Raw genomic sequence first — 20,489 nt, forward strand, 5'->3', positions numbered from 1 at the left:
CTGTAACGTAATAAAACATCAATTTTACATTTAAATGCCCTGTATCCAGAAATTCCTATTCTGTTTCCTATGCTGTCACATGATTGCATGTATAGTAGTTAACATGAAACCGCGCAGATACTGCACTTCCACGCGTTCGATCGCATCTGCGCAAAACACATTCACGATGATAAAAATAACTTCTTTTGGCTTGGATGTGAGCATTATAAATTTGAAAACATTTAGGCATTGTAAGGGATCTCTCCAAGGATTAGGCATTGTAAGGGATCCTCTTCAAGGATGCAAATTAACTAATGCTCGTTGAAATTTCAGTTGATTTTAAGCTTAGCCCTGAAGGTTAGTTAGAAAACTTCCGTCACTAATCATGCTGGCCATTTGCCGCTTTCACTGATTGTGTTGAATTAAATAAACTTTTAGTGCTAAAGGGACTTTTCAGAGTTAAGTATAAAAATATTAAATCATTGAGTACTATTTCCATAAGTCATTATGGAAATTACTATAGTCGTTAGTAGTGGATCGCTTCTGACTTGCTAAAGAATATTTTCAGAAAGGAATCACCGAAATGGCATGACACGAGTTACAAGTAACAGCTTCGTGGAGCCACTTGAAAGTGGACTTATTTTTAGTTCTTGGAATAGCTACAAAAATTTTTAGTTGTCATAAGAGCTTTGAAGAACTTTAATGCTTTTGAGAATGGGGTAAGGAATGAACGCATTTTCGATATTCGTTCTATATTTGGAAGAAGGTTCGGGGACCTTTCAGTGTGTAAAAGTAGCTCTTTTGTCTTACAAAATTCGCCTTATATTCGATGATTAAAAATAGTTATATGTATCTTAAAAGATGCGCGCTTATTTTTGTTTGGCAATTTTCTGCACTATCGTAAAATTTTAGTAAATAAATAAGCTCTAAAACAAATAATGAGCAGTATACAGTGCGAGTGAATTTGTCAACTTAAATCCACTGTTGCTTATGATGCAATAGATTACAAAGAGAATATCTGAAAATCATAGGATGTAAAAAATTTTCTGCTCATGTAGATTTTCATTTGCCTCGTGTCTTTTAATATTTCCACCTACGACTGAGATTTTACTTCTTTGTGCGAAGCAAGGAAGCGTTGTGAGCACAAAAAATTTCGAATATCATATTTGAATGAAAACATCTATTTTATCCCTTCCCGAATCAATTTAGAATTTTATTATTTTGCCTGACGTCTCTGCGTATGGACAGAATAAAGATACTTTTTTCCCGAAACGGATTGAAAAATGGATTTAAGAGGAATTTTTTCTTGACGTCTGTACGTACGCACTTATGTATGCATGTATTTGTATACCTGTATGTATGTATGTATCTCTCATAACTCAAAAATGATTAGCAGTAGAACGTTGAAATTTTGTACATGTGATTGTTACAGCATGTAGTTGTGCACTTCCCTTTTTAATTGCAATCGGCAGTACCAACCCCCCCCCTTATACGGCTTATTAAAACAGGCACCAGTTTAAAAATCCCTTTTAGCGCGCCTTTATTTTCGAAATCGTTAGTCATATACTTCCAATTACAGATTGCCCAGACATATCAGTCAATTAAGTTAGAATAATTCAAGGAAATAAGTGTAAATCAAGTATAGCAAAAATGTGTATATTTTAAATAGGCCGCGCAAGGAATTTCCGTGGTGCTACATCAGATTTTTATGGTTGATAAAATGTCACAATAATAAAAACATCGAGAAATTGTATGCATAATATGCATGATAAATAAATGAATTACGTTTCAGGAATTCGTTCTGAAAGTGGAAACTTTTGAGCAGGTCTTGAAGCATATCTAAAATTAAAAAAATATTAAACAAAGGGCAGGCTATAAGCGGAAAAGAAGCAAAACCAAAGCAATACGAAAAAAGTATTAAGTATATTTTATCGAAATTTACATAAACAGAAAAATCACTGCCCTGTTCCATACAAGCTTTGGAACTTCTGGGTATCTTTGAATTTTAATTACTTTAAAAACATATTCTTAACGCCATTGATAACAATTGATAAATTATTATATTATTTTTAACAATAGTTTACTTGGTCCATAGTCCCTATAAAATTCAGTAATTGGGTCATACGATAAATTACCTTGATATTAAGAGTCTTACTTAAAGAAATCATACATCTTTTTTCTTTACTCTCAACGCTCGCAGCGTCTATATATGCATTTAATGGATTCACAACTATGACGTAACATTAAACTTTTTAATGTTACTGTATGAAAACAAGCAACAGTTTCGTAATAACAACGGTCGAAGAGGCTTTTCCAGGTTCATCTTTCATTGGGAAGATATACATATTAATCTTCATAATTAGTGATTAAAATATGATCATCACAAATAATTTGTTTTATTCATGATTGTCAAGTAACGGAGATAAATCACAGTATTCTTGAGTTTTTGTATGTGGGTAATACGCCAGCATTAAAACATGTTCACTGCCTAGTGCTGAAGGGATCCAATCCAATAAGGGCGAACGAAACATTTGCAATTCAATGTAAATCCATTTGAAACAATTATGAAACATTTCAGTCTACTAACTAAAAAAGCTCATTATTATGTGAGGTTTTATTTAAATTTTTCTGGTTGAAAAAAATTTACTACCCCATAACTTTATAAGGTACTTCTCCCACCTTCCTAGCGTGCCTTTGTGGTGCAGTGGTTCTGCACGTCCATGGTTCCCAGCGAAAGCGTCGTTAACTTTTCATCTCTTGTGCTTCCAATTAACTTAATGTTTTTAGAGTGGCATCCGAACTAAAAATGGTGGTGGATGGTGAATCTCCACACCCAGGATTTGGCGATTGGGTCGCCTAAAAACCCCAGTCGCCCCTTTAAAAGGGGGAGTATATAAGGTATTTATCCCACCTTCCTATCGTGCCTTCGGGGCGTAGTGATTCTGCACACTGGGCCGGTATTCCAGAGGTCCGTGGTTCGATTCCCGGCGAAGGCAGTTGCTAAATTTCCGTCTCTTGTGCTTTCAATTAACCTAATGTCTCTACAACTTAAAATGTTTTAATTTCTCTGATTGTAAATAACTCTAGCAGTGAATGTTTTAATAATAAAAAGTTACAAAACTTTTGCTTAGCATAGCAAAATTATCCTGAGAGTTGTTTGGCTACTGAAGCCCGCATTTCATCCTATTGATGAAACTCGTAGCTGAATTTAAATTAAGTGAAACATGAGGAGTGAACTAATTATCAAACACTGCTGTACTTTTCACTGCAGAATATTATCCAAACTTCTTTATAGCAAGGTACAAACTCACTTGCCAAAAGATTCAAAATTTCATGCTTTTCCTTTCAGTGAAATTGTATTCAACTTTCATGGCTGCCGGTGATATAACAGCCTATCCTATAGCCACTGCAAGAAAACCAAACACACTGAGACCCCCCATTCATCAATGTCACATTGAGTCAGGGGGCCACCTACACCCCCCACGATGACATCTGCCAGGGCCCCTGCGTCTTCCTACCCCCCTCCTACGCAGCATGTGACGTTTTCCCATGAGCTTTACAACGTCTGAATTCTGTTCGTCTATGCCGTGTACCTTTATCTGAAAGAGAAAAAAGAAGGAAAAAAGTATCCACCACTAGAAAAATAAAAGTTTAGTTGATAGATAAAAAGTAAAAGGAAAGAGGTACTTCCATATCAGGTAGTTCCAGAAGCTTCTTTTAAATATTTCTTTGCCCATTCTTCGAAGTTAGGCGTTTGTTGAAGGTTGTAGATTTATTTAGCCATGAATTATCTGAGTGAGTATTTTTTTTGATATTCTGATATCCCTCCCCCCTCCCAAAAATTCATTTAAGGAAATAAGAGTACATGGTAATTAAAAGATAAATATTAATCTAAAATAGCTAATTAATTTGAAGACACTGCTAAATTTTAAATGATTTATCGAAGCAATTGATCATTTCGTCTAATTACGTCTGAGACGAAAAATGCAGCTATTTGATATATTATTGTTGATTCCACGCCAGAATCGCGAATTTTTTTTTTTTTCACTTAGATCTGTTTCAAGGATATTTTCAACTCTTTGCCATAAGTTAAACGACAGAGACACATATTTCATGAGACGAATGTATAATAATTATTGCTAGACGGCATGACTAGGTATTTTTAGACATGAAGAGCATGCAGAATGTTTAAACACTTTTTTCCAAAGCAGTGGATTTAAAGATAGGTGACTTTGGCGAGGTAATCTAGGTATTATTATTTCATTAAATGGGTTTTATATTTAGCTTTTTAAAATTTTAGATGATTTTTTTGGTAAAAGTTTACAATTGGGTGTCCCTTGTTTTTTGGCGATTCTTTTTCCAAAACAAGAAGTCAAAGAATGGCCCAAACTCTGTGTCCATGTACACGTCGATCTGTTTTCACTTAAAAAACATCCCAGAATTGCACAAACTAGGCATTGCGCACTGCCTTAAATTTGTCCATGTTCACATCAATCTATTTTCATTTTAAAAAAAAAATCAGAAAGCTAAAACAAAGTTAAAACTATCATGGTAACCAGAAATGAGATTTCATCGCCAAAATTAAAAAAAAAAAAAAAAAAATTGTGGCTGATTGAAGAAGCACCCAATTCTACAAGAGATCCGATTTTTTTATTATTTTTTTTATAATTTAATTAATTTAATATCATGCGTAATGAACATAACCAAAAAAAAGTGTTTTCAAAGCATTCTTATAAAAGTCAACAAAGAACGTTTTTATTAATAGAATTATCTGATCTACTAATAAAAGTCTTAGGAATTTTCCTAAAATTAATACACTGTATTTGGAATTTTTATTTTATGATAAAATTTATTATAATTATTTACCCCCCCCTCAAGGTCACTGAAAATTCTAATTCCATAAAATACAGCATTAATTCTGTAAAGGAGAATTTTAAGTTACAAAGGGAAAAAAATGAAAAATGAATAGTTTGCTTTTAATATCGCAACATTTCCACTCACGTGACATAATCAAAATAATCAAATGTTTTAATATTATTGAGATATTCTTGCTATGACATACAAGCAGCGCTCTGCTCGCACTAACTCAGAATGGAGTTAAACTTGAGCTTAAACCAGACGCTAATACCACATAAAATACCCATACTCAATAGTAAAAGGAAGAGAGCAAGATGGACCACATAAGCACCTAGAAAAACTGGGAACTAACTCAGACAGAAAAGCCTTGTTAAAGGGACGAGAGGGAAAGATTGACTTTGACTTTAGAAGTAGGTTAAATCAGACTTAAAGATTATAGACTTAAAGATTATATGTTAAAGCACACTATTATCTATATATGTGTGTTTTGTTTTTGCCATTAGTATGGATAGTCAGTAGTGTTGGTTTTTGTCAGTAGTTTGTCAGAAGTGGGGGATTATTGCAGTCAAAGATAAAGTGTATGATGAATCTGCAAATAATGGGAAAAACCCCCACTATAACCAATCAAAAAATTGGAAATTACTAAGGTTAAAGTTTCCACCTTCCCTCTCCTTCTTAATTTTTGATTCACATCTCGAATTGAGAATACTGGGAAGCTATTAAAATATTTCGATTGAAAATAACATTTAAATGTAAAATAGAGTCGTTAAATCAAAGATTTTAGGCACATCAGATGCATGAGAAGCTGATGAAAAAGTGAGTTTGAGGAGGTAATTTGGAAAAATCAATCGATGTTTAAGTTTTCGTCCTCTTCCTTCTCTCAAAATTTTTTTGCCTTTAAATTTTTTAAATGCAGGAACAGACTATCTATGATATGTCTTCAAGACTTTTCCATGTACTGATTGGGAGTGCTTGTATTGTTAGTCAAAATTCACAGAATATCTGGGGATGGGAATTATCATTAACGTAGATTAGAGTCCAAGATAATTAACAACACAAAACAACATTTTATTAACGAAACTCAACATGTTTTACGTACCGCCTACAGCAGCGGCCATGAAAAATCTTATCAAGTATTTTACACTTTCTCAGTCTACAAAATTCAAGCGTCAAGTTATTTATATATATATGGCAGATAGGTGGCGCGCGGCGGGAGCGCTACCTATCTGCCAAAGACGGAAAACACAGTGTACAAGTATTCTTAAGTTTAATTAAAACTACTACCGAGAACTGCGCATCATTTTAATAATTTTTGTTGTTTTGTTTTAATTTGTACTATTACGTGCTCTTTGTATTAGGCTCTTCAGTGCCGGAAAAATAAAAATGAGTTTTGTGCTCACTGAAATTCAAATCATGGATCTCCCAACTTGTAGGTGGACTTGTTAATCCCTTACATCACGGAAGCATGCACGGAGAATGCTAAAATTACTTACAACTAATCCATCTGTATTGCAAGTCAAATTTGTCGCCTGAATGTTAATTGTTTAAGATTCAAAATAGGTATCGAGCATTTGGAAGTACTTGATTACGTTTTATAGGAAAGCATTGAAATATTTTAAATACATTTATCTGTTTGTATTAAAATTTGAAAATCCACTTTGAATCCGAAGGAAGTAATTATTACTTTTAAGTTCCAAAAATTTAATACACGGTAAAATACTATTTGATTTATCAGATCAGTGACCACAGATTTTTCATATAGTTCTAATTATATAATACTTTTGAGGCGTACACTTTATGAATCTTCCTTACAGTATTAATTTATTAATGGGTTTATAATACCTGGGGAGTGATTTATATTGCTAACCGCAAGTGCACGTAACCAAGTTTTCCAAAAGCAAATTTCGAGATTCATTTTCTTCCTTTCAGTCATGATTGACAATACTAATGATTCGTTTCAAATTTTTTGCTCCAGCGTGACTGGCGATTCAAAAATATCCCCTTTGTAGAATAGAATTATAACTTCATCCTTCACCCTTTGAGTCAACATTTTTTTTTTTCGAAAAAATATAAAAGTGATCAAGCTTGTGTTCAGAGATCCATACAACCCTCTCTCTTTTTCCTCAGGGTGAAAATGATGAATTAAATAAATAAACCTCTGGAAAAAAGCACCCTTGTACACCCCTTTGGTGCCCCTCAATGCATTCAACCAAAGGGGTGGATAATTTGGTTAAATTTCTTTCACAAAGGACTGCTTTTTAGAGAGGGCGTAGAGAATCTTCTACGAAGTGTATTCAGTGCTGCCGCAGGACAGGGTCAGCCCCGAATAAGCATATGCAGAACAGTTTTTGATGTCCCAGAGGACTGGGTGGAGAATTTTTTGGGGAATCCCAGGACTGATGTAAAAACCACAAAGATCGGACATCTGCGGGGATGCCGCATCCCTAATCCTTATTCGTGGTCCAATGAAAAAGAAATTATAAGTCTGTGTGTGTGACAAGTTTGATAAATGGAATCTGGAATGAAATAAGTGCAGCATTAGTTTTTGAGGACCAGGCAATTTGCATGATTGTGCGTTATGGAACTTCTCAACCATGAACCGAGCCTTGTGGAAGAAAGTGATTATGCTGAAACCTTGTAATGTGGGCATATTTTTGTTCATGAACACTTTTATGGTTTCCTTTATGATAGCAAGAAGACGATAAAGAAGGAAAAAAAAAACAATCTTAATTTGTACAGAGTTTTACTGTAATGTCACGTAGGCAAGTGAAAAACGCATTGTCATTAAGCGATGCATTGATATAGTTGTAAAACATTATGCATAATATTTGCTGTTTTAAATCCTCATGGCATTACATTTTGCCTGAAATTTGATTTCAAGCTCGAATAAGTCAACCATTTTTGTTTTTGATCCCGTTAGCATATTTTTGGAATACTGAATTGCAAATAATTGATTAAAGAACAGAATTAATTCATTGACGAAAGTTTAAGGATTGCTATAAAAATATAAAAGATTTTGGGGGTTAAAATATAAAAAAAAACATTTTAATCCTACGAAGATGAGGATGATTTAAATGAAGATGGGAAATATGGTATGGAAGTAAGGTGGAAGACTTGATATATAAGAATATATATATAATATATATATTCTTATATTATTTTTTATATATATAAAGAATATATATATATATATATAATAAAGAAATATTGATTATATTATCTCCTAATATAAATTTAGTAGAAGTATTAAAAAAGAGGGAACCCATATGTTCCGAAATTGTGTTTTCCGAAAATTGTGTTTTAGTTTTTCGAACTAAGTGAATTTAGGATCATTCAACATTTAATATATATATATCGCACTAAATGGATTTAAGTTCATACAACATATATAAATAATATATATATATATATATATATAAATTATATATATATATATATAATTTATTTCCTAAACAGTATTGATTAATTGATTATATTATCTCCTAAGTTTAATTAAAGTAGAATTATTTTAAAAGTGTGCATCCATACTGGTAAGTTATATTTTGAAAGATGTTTTGAAGTAATTTGAAAGCAAAATGTTAATAATGTTTTAACGGGGACTGGAGTTAAATCATCACGAAGAATAATATTACAATTGTAAAAGTAAAAATTAAAACATGTAATTATTGTCATTGATCGGAAATTAGTTGACTTTTCAAGGGGAACAAACCAACTCCCGTTCAATGATCAATAATTGATAAAAATAGGTAAATATGAAAGTGTTTCGTCTTTACTCGAGTTATAAGTTAAAGCCAAACTGGCAATTCTAGTCAGGCCAAATATTTCCGCGAATAGTTGTTACTCAAAGAACTTATACTCATGAAGCATTTTAGTCAATTCAATTTGGAGTAAAAATCAATTACTGTAGAGAAATCCTGTAAAACTCGAGTAACCGTCCCCGACACTATCATCTTTATGTATTTGAGTACTATATTATTTGTAGAAATTAAACATTGGAAATTGTCATTATGAAATCGAAATCAAAGTAAAGTTAAAATAAACATAGAAGATTATAAAAAATTATAAAAAAGATAAATAATGCAAACTTTGTAAAAACAAATCAAAGAGAACATAAAAATAATATAAAAATAATATAAAATAATATAAAAATAAAAATAATATAAAAATAAAATAGAAAATAATATAAATAAGATCAGTGAATGTACATGAAGATATAAAGGCCAGAAAGGTATTAAGTAACTTACATTCTTTCTAGTGGGGGAGTTGGCAATGTGTTCTCTTCGTGTCTGACTCAGAAGTGTAGGGTGTCCGAAAATTCTTAGCGGCAGTAGGGGCTTTGAATTATATCAGTCGGTAAGACTTGGGTGAAGAAATTTATGGTAGTGGGTGGGACTTGGAATTCTTGAGGGATGTATTTTGTGGAGTTCTTATCTGAGAGAGACCGTCTGTTAAGATTTTTTTAAAAATACTAGTGAATGGAAATTAATTAATTTCTGGCTAATTGTCGTGTCACAATGATTAAGAATTTAAGAAAGGAAAAAGGCATTTTCGCTGTCCAAGAGCTAGTAGACAGTCTAAAGGCAGGAAATAGGCCCATTTTTTTAGTAACAGTATAGTAACAGTATATGTCTGAAGACAATTAGCTTCTTACAATATATACAATTGAGTAATTACACTATATACAAATCTTTCAACTGACAGTCATCCAACTTATACCGCCTTCTCAGGTTTAGGAATAAATTATCATATCCCTATCAGTTAAATGATTTAGAGTGAGTATTTAACGCCTGCTCTTTTAAGGCAATGGTTGATAAAGACAATAATTACATGTTTTAATTTTTACTTTTACAATTGTAATATTATTCTTCGTGATGATTTAACTCCAGTCCCCGTTAAAACATTATTAACATTTTGCTTTCAAATTACTTCAAATCATCTTTCAAAATATAACTTACCAGTATGGATGCACACTTTTAAAATAATTCTACTTTAATTAAACTTAGGAGATAATATAATCAATTAATCAATACTGTTTAGGAAATAAATTATTATTAACTAACTTTGCAGCAATTGCGCAAGTAATAATAACTTGTATTCGAACTAAATGGATTTAAGTTCATACAACATTATATATATATATATAATACACACATATATATATATATATTATTTTTTCAAAATAACTTCAATTGTTATAAACTTGAAAGTTTGAATTCTTTTCTGATGTTAATGTGTTCAAATATTTAACAACTCATAAGAATTTTTAAAACGAATTTTAGTAACATGTTCTAATTTTTAAGATATGTACCAGCAATGTGAAATGATCTTGCGTAGATTTTGATATGTAGGAAATAAGTAATAACAGAGGAAAGCATTTTTAACACCTATTTGTTAGGCGGTATTAAATATCGTATTATTTTTTAGTTATTAGGCTATAAAGTGGTTATTCTTTGTGTCAGAATATCAGAAGATGAAATTTGTCTTACTTAAACTATTGAAAAATAATCATCCTTAGAAAATTTTTCTGGCCTGAATAGCAGATGTTTAAAAATTACGAAAAATTCAAAACTTAAATTTTTTTAATACCACTTGTAATTTTGAATTTCCATTCATATGCACTCCTACGCTGACGCAAAAGTGACAAAATCACTAACATTTTTTCTTAAATTATTTATAATTTTAGCTAGAATTATGCTTTGAATAAATGGGAAATGGACTTTTCAGTATCCTAAAGCATATAAGTATTTTTATAGAATACAAAAGATTATCATAAACCTTCTCACGAAAACTTGCTCCTTGTCAGCAGTAATATTAAAGTAATATAAATCTTAGTATCATAGGTAGTTAGTAATACGTAAATCTCAGCAGGAATGCTCGTTATACGGTGATAAATGTGGATATAGCGATTTATTTACTTAAGTCAATTAGAAGTACAAAACAATAATGAGAATGCCAATTCCATTAGTACTAAATTAATATTCCTTTCACCCTAAGATGAGATAAATATAACTGACATGTTTTGTACATTTCGGCCGATTAATTCTGAGTGCTAGTTTATGAATGTGAAATCCCAGAATTTTGTTGGAAAAATAAATGCTTTTCTTAATAAGATTAAATGGTGATTTTTCCTATATTTCTCTAAGTATTTGTTTAATAACTCGCAGCTTGTGTACTTTGAATTAGAATTATAAGCTGTTATTTGATCAGATTGTCAAAAATCTTACATTCAGTTGTTTAGCTCACGACATATTCATCTGCAAATGAACATAAGACAAATATATTCTATATGCATAATTATATGGAAGAACTTTAAATAACCTATTAAGTAAATTATCTGTAACATTTACGTGTATAATCCTCTGATATTTCATATGCAAAATAAATGCTTTGCTTACATAATTACTTGCAAAAACCCTAAAAGCTCAGAGTCAGTAGTCTATAGATATAGGCATTGGGAATCCGATATGAAAATACATTTTGCTTACACTATTATTTCCTATAACATTACCGATTAAATATCTGTAACCTTTACAGATGTATCCTTTGGCATTCCACGTACAAAAGCTACGTTACGCTTGTAGAGACATTAGGATATTTTTGGAAGCAGGCAAGATGAAAAATTAGCAACGCCTTCGCCGGGAATTGAACAGCGGACCTCTGGAATACGCACGCAGTGGGCAGACCACGAAGGCATGCGAAGAAGGCGGGAGAAATACCTTATATACTCCCCCCTTTTAAAGGGCGAATAGGGTTTTTAGGGGATCCAGTTACCAAATCCTGGGTGAGGAGAATCATTATCCAACATCCTTTTAGTTCGGGTGCCACTGTAGAGACATTAGGTATTTTGGAAGCAAGAGAGATTGAAAAATATGCATCACCTTCGCCAGGAATCGAACCGCGGTCCTCTGAAATACGCGCCCAACATGCAGACCACCACACCACGAAGGCATGCCAAGAAGGCGGGAGAAATACCTTATACGCTGACACAATTACTTTCGGTAACATTACATGGCAAAATTCTGTAACCTTTATATGTATAATCTCTCTAAAGTTACAAAAGTTACAAAGATGTTATGATTATATAGGTAAGGTTGCGCAAGTCGTACCGTCGTTTAAATCGTACCTTTTAGTAAATATTAGGTGTAATATTACGCCAACTGCGCTTCTTCCGACGAAAAGAGTTACCTCCTAGTCATCGATATTGTTTTTCATGGTGTTCGTCTTCCTGTAATATTTGCGAGAAAGACCGCGAAGAAAATATTATTTAGTGCTTAAAATACAAATGATGGATACGCAACTTAAGTGCCGGTGTTGACAAGAAAATGACAAAATATCCTTGTGATCATCATTGTAATTAATTGTATAAATATATTAATTGAGAAAAAGAATGTTTTATTATAATAGTCCCATTTTAAACGTAGTACAACTTAAGTTATACCGGAATTATTATTAGAATACTAGTCATCTAAGTGGTATTAAGTTCGTGTTCATAAATTTTATTAATTTTCTCCAACAGTTTAGAATGTACGGAATTTTATTTTAATAAATATCAGCAACGGTAGCATGAAATATTATTGCCACACAATAATTTTTATTTTTTTCATAGATCCTACGATTTATCTGTTTTTTCTTATGGGGTAGACTTAGACAATCTTACGCCAAATAGCCTATGGCACCCCAGTTTTCTTAGTAATCTTACAGAATTATTTTTACAGTTTGCTAGTTAGAGATATTTCATGGGAGTTCGATAGCAGTTTCAGTGTCTCAAAATAAATTAACGAACAGCTTTCTATTCTAAATTCCCAAGATGCAAGAAGATTACCTCAGACTTGTTTGGTGTTATCCTGTGTTAACGCCAGTAGAAACACAGACTACAACAATGACGTAAGCGTTTCCTTACTGCAAAATACAGATAATAAGCATCTCCTGCTTATCTGCTCAGTTTCAAGTTATTGCATCTGGAAAGACAAAGGCACGCTTCCCATCCAGAAACACTTGCAACTTTATTTTTAAGCTTGCGGATTGATATCTACCTAGCACGGTTCCGCTTTCACAATGGTTTATTGGAGGCAGCGAATAGAAGCCTGGTTGTCAAGACAGTTACTTGCCCGGTTTCCTAAATGATTGAAAAGGAGCCAAAGACGCGAGCTTATCTTATTCTGGGTATGGGAGAGAGTAGGAAAAAAAAAAGATATCGCATATATGTGAGTGTTTTGGGATGTAGGGGGATATATGTGGCGATCCATCATGCCGGCCTCAGAACGCCTAAAGAGTTCTGTCTCTTCATGCATGGGTAAAGAGGGAATTTTTGATCCCACTCGCTCGCCGCTTTTTATTGCGAAAGTAAAAATAATGAACATTGTCGACTCATTTCTGTTCTTCTGCCAGATTCAATACAGTTCGAATGAGCTGGTAGCATTTCGCTCGGGAATTACGAAAGGAATTTTTCTGGAAAAGTCTACCACCTCAGTACTGGAGTAGTCATCAAGAAAAACGTTTAATAGACAGCAAATTTAAGCTTTCGTCTCATAAAAAAATCATGTCAACGAAAATTACGCTTTTATTGTTTTGTGATTCCAGTAAAGCTAAATTTTTCATAGCATGATAAATGTTACAGACCTAAAAGTTACTAAGCCAAAAGGTACTGCTACGCAAAGATTCATCTACAGTACCACATGAAAATCACGAATCTGAAAAATCCGTAATTTTATAAAAATACGTTAAATGTACGAAAATTTTAAAATGGGGGAAAATCAAGTTGCAACATATATACAAAAAATAACTTATAAGCATCGTATACAGTACACATCTCTCTTTCGACATAGAGCCTCCGGGGTCAAATCAATGAAAACGGTGCAACCGCAACGGGCAATCGGCGACGGCGGCGGACTTTTTAAAATTAAGACAAGTAGCGAGCGGCTGAGATTGCATTGGGCGATAAAAAGTCCAGCGTCTTTGTTGGCATTGTTTAAATCATCGAAGAAACAGCTAGGAAATTCATTTATGTGAAGCCAACCTAAACGTTATAAAGAGAATTCTCTTTCTTTAAAGGATAACCTTCGTGGTGTAATTGGTAGAACGCACAGCTAGCAATCGAAAGATCCGAAATTCAAATCTCAAAATAAAATCGGAAGTTTAAATATCAAACTGCTTGATACCCAAACATTTGAACGATTTTGTATAAATGTGGTATGGAGGTATTAGCCATGAAGAATCTGCCTAATTTAGAGAGGTCTTGCAATTCTGAGCTTTCATATTAAGCGTTTGAGTTTTCGTTTTTTGAGAGAAAATTTTTTCAGAACTTTTTCTTTTCTTTTTTTAAAATTGTTATACCAATCAGAGCGTTTTAAAATAAAAATCACCTTATTAATATTCTTCTTCCGTTTTCCAGGAATTAACAAATTAAAAAATCACTTGTTGAATGACATGTGAAACGTACTAAATAAAAAGTTAATTTATATCCCCAGCTGGGGACTTGCTAATTGGAATTTCAGGCCTGTGGCAAAGAGTGACTTTGTAAACTTGACTGATGAATCACGAATTATAACTCTAACTAGAAATTATGATTATGCATCTTTAAATATATTTCTTTTATATGGGATGAAAACATTAACCGCATCATAAGAATTTGGGGTATAGGGGTAAAACCTGGAATATTGTTTTAAGTTATCTCAACTATCTCTTTCGCATTGAGAGAGGGCAAAATCTGTTTCTGTCAAATATTTGAAACGCTCGTGTATACGAATTTCTGTTGGAATGGATTTCATTTGTGCCTGCCAAATAGAATGCTACAACCTTAACAATAACCTACTTAAGTGAAGTGATTATTTCTCTTTTGAGGATCTTTGTGCGGTTTCATCCACTGTGTGAAATTTCCCGTTAGGACAGCATTGCAAGTACTAGCATCGGTAACTAAATGTTGACGTTAAACAAAGGAGAGGGAAATCGCTTCAAAGGAATTTAGTCGTTTCAAAAGAACGATTGGCATATCATTTAACAACTCACGAAAACAAATGAGCCACGCACTGACGCGATGGATTAAAGCACCAAATAGGAAATAGACGTAGGCGTACGGGCGAGCTGCCGATGTCTGAATGCTCAGGCGTTATAGGTGACTTCGCTGTGAAAGAGCTAAAAAATCTTGCAGTGTCATCAGAAAGAACATAGCAAGCAGTAATATCAGAACTGAGTTCATCTACTATTCTATAAGTCTATCTAAATTAAGAACTATGTAAAGTTATTTTTTTCTCTCTCTTTTATTCGGTAATGTGGTTAATTTTTAATTTCACTCATTTATCAAGACAAGGTACAGAAATATCATCTTTCTGTAGTTAATAGAAAATGCATGTATGGAAGGCATTTAATAGTGTAGTATATGACAAAATACGTTTCTGTTGCCTGTAACGTAATTTTTTTTTTCCAGTTCTGTATCAAAAAAGGCTGAAGAAGGAAAAGCGGACACGGAGGCGTGTCCAAGAACAGTTGGAAGCAGAGGTAAAAAAACGGGCGCAATATGAAGAAGCTCTAAGGAGTAATTCCGCGGAAACTCTGCGCCTCCTGAACGGTAAGAATCACATTTTGGAACTCAGAAAATATCTTTAGCTTACTTACAGATAGTATATAACGATTTGTAAGTTTGTTGAATATTGTTTTATTCCGTATGGCTAATATACCACGTTTTGACTAAAAAGAATTTTCAATTCCATGTTAACCTGTAATGCACAAAAATATGAAATTAGAATTTAAATAAAAAAATTTTAGTTACCGTAGTACGGTTACAGCCCAAAGGAATAAACTTAAATAATCTTTTATTCAAGAAATAGTTCAGAACTAATCAATCTCACTTGCGTGAAAAAGGTCAGCATAAGCTCACGACATTCATCGTGGCAGGGATAATTTTTCTGCAAGAAATGATTCTCAGATAATAATGAAAGAAACTACATAGTTGAACATAGAACAAGGAAACCCAGTACAGATACGTTTTTACGCTTCTTCCAGTAAAAAATTAATAAAGAGGAATTCACATCATATGATAAAGAAAAGAACTAGGTTAAAAGTGAAGAATTTGCATTCGATTACATTTTAGTTGAAATCACTTGATATTCTACATTCCCACTCGAAGTGGTATGATGAACAAGACTTCTGTCCTATAGCATTCTTCCTGTAACATCACAGGAAAGCTATATCTCCCTTTATCACCATTTTAAGCTTGTTTTCTCCTCCATCTGTAAAATGCGTTACTATAGATTATAAATAAGGGTTATATTCCCTCGTGTCGTTTACATCTCCAATCCCTACGAGCAATTGAAGACAATGGTACATGAAACATTCAGCTAATTTCTACCATGGGAGTGGGAGTTTAAAAAACAACCCATATAATATCATATGCACGCTGCAGATGTCCGTTACCAGCTCGTATTCCTTTCGCCTATATTCGAGCCTAACGCTATATTCGATTTATACGAGTCTATGATAGTCATATATTTTACATTTTGGCATAGAAACGCCAATAATCAGCTAGGGTGGGAAAGTGTATGTTAAAATTTTCATAGATGGCTTAAAAGGGGGAGGTTCAAGATCCGTATAATACCCCTTTATCCCAAACGGAACATGAGGGTTAGGGGGAAGAAAAAATATTCGCCCCGTTTCAGAAAGAAAGGGGGTGGGGTACATTTTTTCACATTAAAGAGTTAGGAAGCTGCCGCTGTAAAAGTTTAAATTGTTAATGCCGGGGGAAGAGGGAACAGAAAAAGGACAAAAAAGGAGAAAGCAGATCTAAGTCCCCTTCCTCTCCCACCAGTAGGAAAGGGCTTTTAGAGAGCTGTTCGCTAGGGAGAAGGCACGGAGTAATGATAGCTCAGTTATTGTTCGGAAAAACAAAGTTCAAAATGCGTCACTGTGAGAGGTAACGAAGATGCAGATGAACTGTAGGGTTGCCGTAATTTCTGATCTCAGTATTCACGCCAGTGCGCCAAATGAAAAGATCAGAAGTAGAACTGTAGAGCTCAATCTATGCGAATATGAATTTCTATTCTAGATTACACAATTGTGCCGCCCAGACGAGAAAGTGGTTAGCGAGTCCGACTGCCGTGCCGAAGGGCCCGGGTTCGAACGCCGAAGAAGTTATGGAAGTAATTTATCCATCTCTTCATAGGAGGGAACGATGGCCCACCTATTAGGGCCTCCACAGAGCCCTTCCAGCCTTAGTCCAATGCCTTAAACGCCTCGATCCCGCCAGTAGAGGGGGATTTATCAGCTTATATCCACTTATAAAAGTACATTTTTTCGCTGGCTTCGGATGCTGCCTTTATGGGAATTTAAATTCTGATTTCAATTTCAAAATTTGCGGAATAACTGGCTGTATGGCAGTTTTCGCGGTTTTCCTCATCTGTATACGAGCCTGCTTCCCTTAAGAAGTTTTCCACGAAGGCATCGCTCCCCATCGGCAGATAGCCCTCGCGTGCTTTGTGATAATTAAATAAACCAAACAAACGAAACCGATTGATGAGGTATAAGCTTACTCTCTCTAAATAAGTAAACTGATCAGAATTTTGGAATTTAATTTGAGGAGAAATTAGATTTAATTTTGAAATATAATTGAACAAAATTTATTAAATTATTTTAGTATGTGGTCAGAATATTTTAAGGAAGACATGAAGTCTCCTCACTGTGAAGTTTTACAAATTCAGTTAAATTCATTCTTCGCATTAGTATGATTTTATGGCTTATTTGATTATGACAAAGCACTTGAGCGCTGTCTGCCTAAGGTGAGGAATGCCTTCGTGAAAGACTTTCGAAAAAAAAAAAAAAAAAAACTGGTTCGTATACAAGTTACACATGGGGAAACCACAAAAGTGCTCGTACAGCCAGCCCATTAGCGAGATGCGAAACTACCAGTGTTCAGCGACGTTACCGCTCGGCTGCTGGTGGTCTTCAGCATTAGTTAACTACACGCGGTTGGTTTAAGATGAAGTGGAATTTTTATCATTGTTTTAATAACTAATTTCCATATCTTAGGTTCTAAAAATATTGTAACTAAATCAAGTTTTGTATTCCGATGTATTCGCTTTCATTGTATGGACCATGTATTTTCCCATGCAATGAAATTATGCTATTTTCGAATGGGCCATGTATATTCTTTCCGTGCAGTGCAGGCTTCTTTTATTTACTTACTGAATAGTAAAAAAAAAAAAAAAAAAAAAAAAAAAAAAAAAAAAAATTACTAAAATTGGGTTATTAAACTTCTTACAAAATTAATAGAATTAAAAATAGTTCTTATTAAAGTTAAATACGTTTAAATATAGCTGATAAGTCATTTGTTCTAGCCGAATAGAGGTTTGCAGTTGGAAGATAAATCGCCAAATGTGATTATAGATCCCGTCGCATTCCAACCCTTCCTACTGAGCTATCGTAAACTTACGTTTAGAAATGGCGCCTTTAAAAATGCCAAGTATCCTTCTAAGCCCCATGCGATCTTTCTCCAACCCATTTTGGACGAGACATTTTACAAATGCATGAATTTAGGCAAACGCGATTTCCATAATGCTTTGTTGCCTTCGTCTCTACCATTAGAACTCCGATTTAGGTAAGACACTTTTTCCCTCCCACCCCCTTCAGGTACTTGAGGATAAAGGCGTCTAACAAGCATTGCGATAGTCGTAGAAGAATCTATAGATAATGCATGGGAACGAGTTTTTTGTTTCTCTGTGCAAAGTGCAATAGAGCTCCGTTTTTGATCGGTGCAACTATTTGCTCCTGCTAAATGAAGACTGATGGAGTTCGGAAATTAGATTTATTTTGTGATAGCTACCCTCTGCCTTATTTATTGTTTCTTCTCTTCTTTGCATCGAGAGAAGTTTAAGTACAAAAGTTTCTTAAAAGAAACATTTAAAGCTGTGCATAAATCGAATTAGGTCTCTGGCTGTTTATGGGGCATTAGTAGCAAAGAAACATACTCATCTTGATGAAAGTTTTTACTGAGCAGACGCAAAGGGTAAAGTGCACTTTATAAAAATTAAATATAAAATAAGGATGAATCCGAAGACTAATTGATCAGTAATATACGTAATGAGACTCATAAGAATCCAAAACTTAAACTTAATGGATCAGTGATTCAGATACCTCATTCACTGAGCTAAAATAAAAAACCGCAAGTAAGACAAAAGTTTGTAAATTTTAAAATGAATAAGCCATTAAACTATAAAGAATTAGCTGAAAATGCATAATCCGCAAGTAGGACAAAAGTTTGTAAATTTTAAAATGTATAAACTATTAAACTATAGGGAGATAGCTGAAAATGCATACTTTTGGGATTCAAGCCGTTGCTTTAGCATAATTTAGCACAATATAGGTCTGCTGTATGTGTGTGATTCTGACTACCATACGAAAGGGCCTGGGTTAGAATCCCGGAGAAGGCATGGATGTAATTTGTGCGTCCCTTCACAGAAGGCAACAGTGGCCCACCCATTAGGTACCACTACAATAATGTGACCACCGCTTACGGTCTTAGTAGTGGCCGACGCCTATAAGCGGTAGAGCCTAAATAAAGGGAGGAAAGACTTGCTGTGCTTTATTATTTTTTCAAATGCATTAAATATTTTAGAAAATTATAAAATGTTCCCTTGTCCACTTCGAATTGCAATTTACCTTGTCACGAGTGAGTAATAGTCATTTTAAGATAAAAATTCATAAATAGAAAAAACAGTTTTTTGGATACATGAAGGCTCGAGCTTCGCCCGATCATGTACGTTTTGCACGAAGATCCTCATGATTCAATACGTTATTCTTGTAAAATATGCAATATTTGTAAGACCAAAATGAATCTAGATCGCTGTTATTAAATGAGATCCGCAGCCTTCTAACTGAGAAATCCTTAACATTGCAGTTCTCTGAATACATGGCAGTCGATTTTCTTATAAAGATTAAGTACATAAATGTCACAAACGATATGAAAAATGAAACTGACTGTTAATAAAAAGACCAAAAAATGATAAAAAAACAGCTATAAATAAAGAAACGAAGACCCGAAGAAACGTAACCGCATGGGATGCATTAACCACCGACTCAGTGCTTCCCCGATTAATCCGAGCGACCAGCCTATTGAATTGCCTCTTAATTCAAATGGAGAGAGAATGCAGAGAATCGACAATGAGGTAGAATAAATGATATTAATCGTCAGTAACTTGTCCTCTCCCGACCAAGTCTCACGAGAATTATTTCGGTTTCGGGACAGAAGGAAACCTTTGTTTCTGCATCTTAACTCTGATCTCATTATTCGTCCGTTCCCCAGCCACCCCTTGCGTCTCTTCCAAGAAATCCCTGTATGGAGTTGTTCCAGTTTTCGAATTCGTGTTTATTAATGCTTCTGGATTTTACCTCCTCCACCCATCCACAGCCAAATTGTCCCACGGTGCTTTCCGGGGGAAGGGATCATTTAAGGGGGTTGTCACTGAGTTGCGATTGGTTGAGACGGAGTCGCAGCCAATTTCGCCATTGCTTTGCTTTTACATATAATTGTTTTTTGAATTTTTGATTGAGAATGTAAGTGCTATAAAATTTGTTATATTTTTAAAGATCTCATTTGAATACTTACTTGTATGTAATTTAAAAAACTGGCTTAACCGTAATTTAATTTTGGTGAATAAATGAACCGC

General features: G+C 33.9%; 1 protein-coding gene across 5 annotated transcripts in view; it reads left to right on the forward strand.

Annotated features, from left to right (window-relative positions):
• Positions 1–20,489, forward strand: part of LOC118185347 (dachshund homolog 1-like) — a 429,013-nt gene that overhangs the window by 377,495 nt on the left and 31,029 nt on the right. For all 5 annotated transcript variants that reach the window (XM_085826065.1, XM_085826060.1, XM_085826069.1 and 2 more), the window contains one exon: positions 15,260–15,400. In XM_085826065.1, coding sequence (XP_085682191.1) covers positions 15,260–15,400 — 141 coding nt within the window. The remainder of the gene's footprint in view (positions 1–15,259; positions 15,401–20,489) is intronic.

This window comes from Stegodyphus dumicola, chromosome 1, assembly GCF_044657685.1.
Source record: "Stegodyphus dumicola isolate Sdum_Otavi_A_Nest chromosome 1, ASM4465768v1".
Lineage (NCBI taxonomy): Eukaryota > Metazoa > Arthropoda > Arachnida > Araneae > Eresidae > Stegodyphus > Stegodyphus dumicola.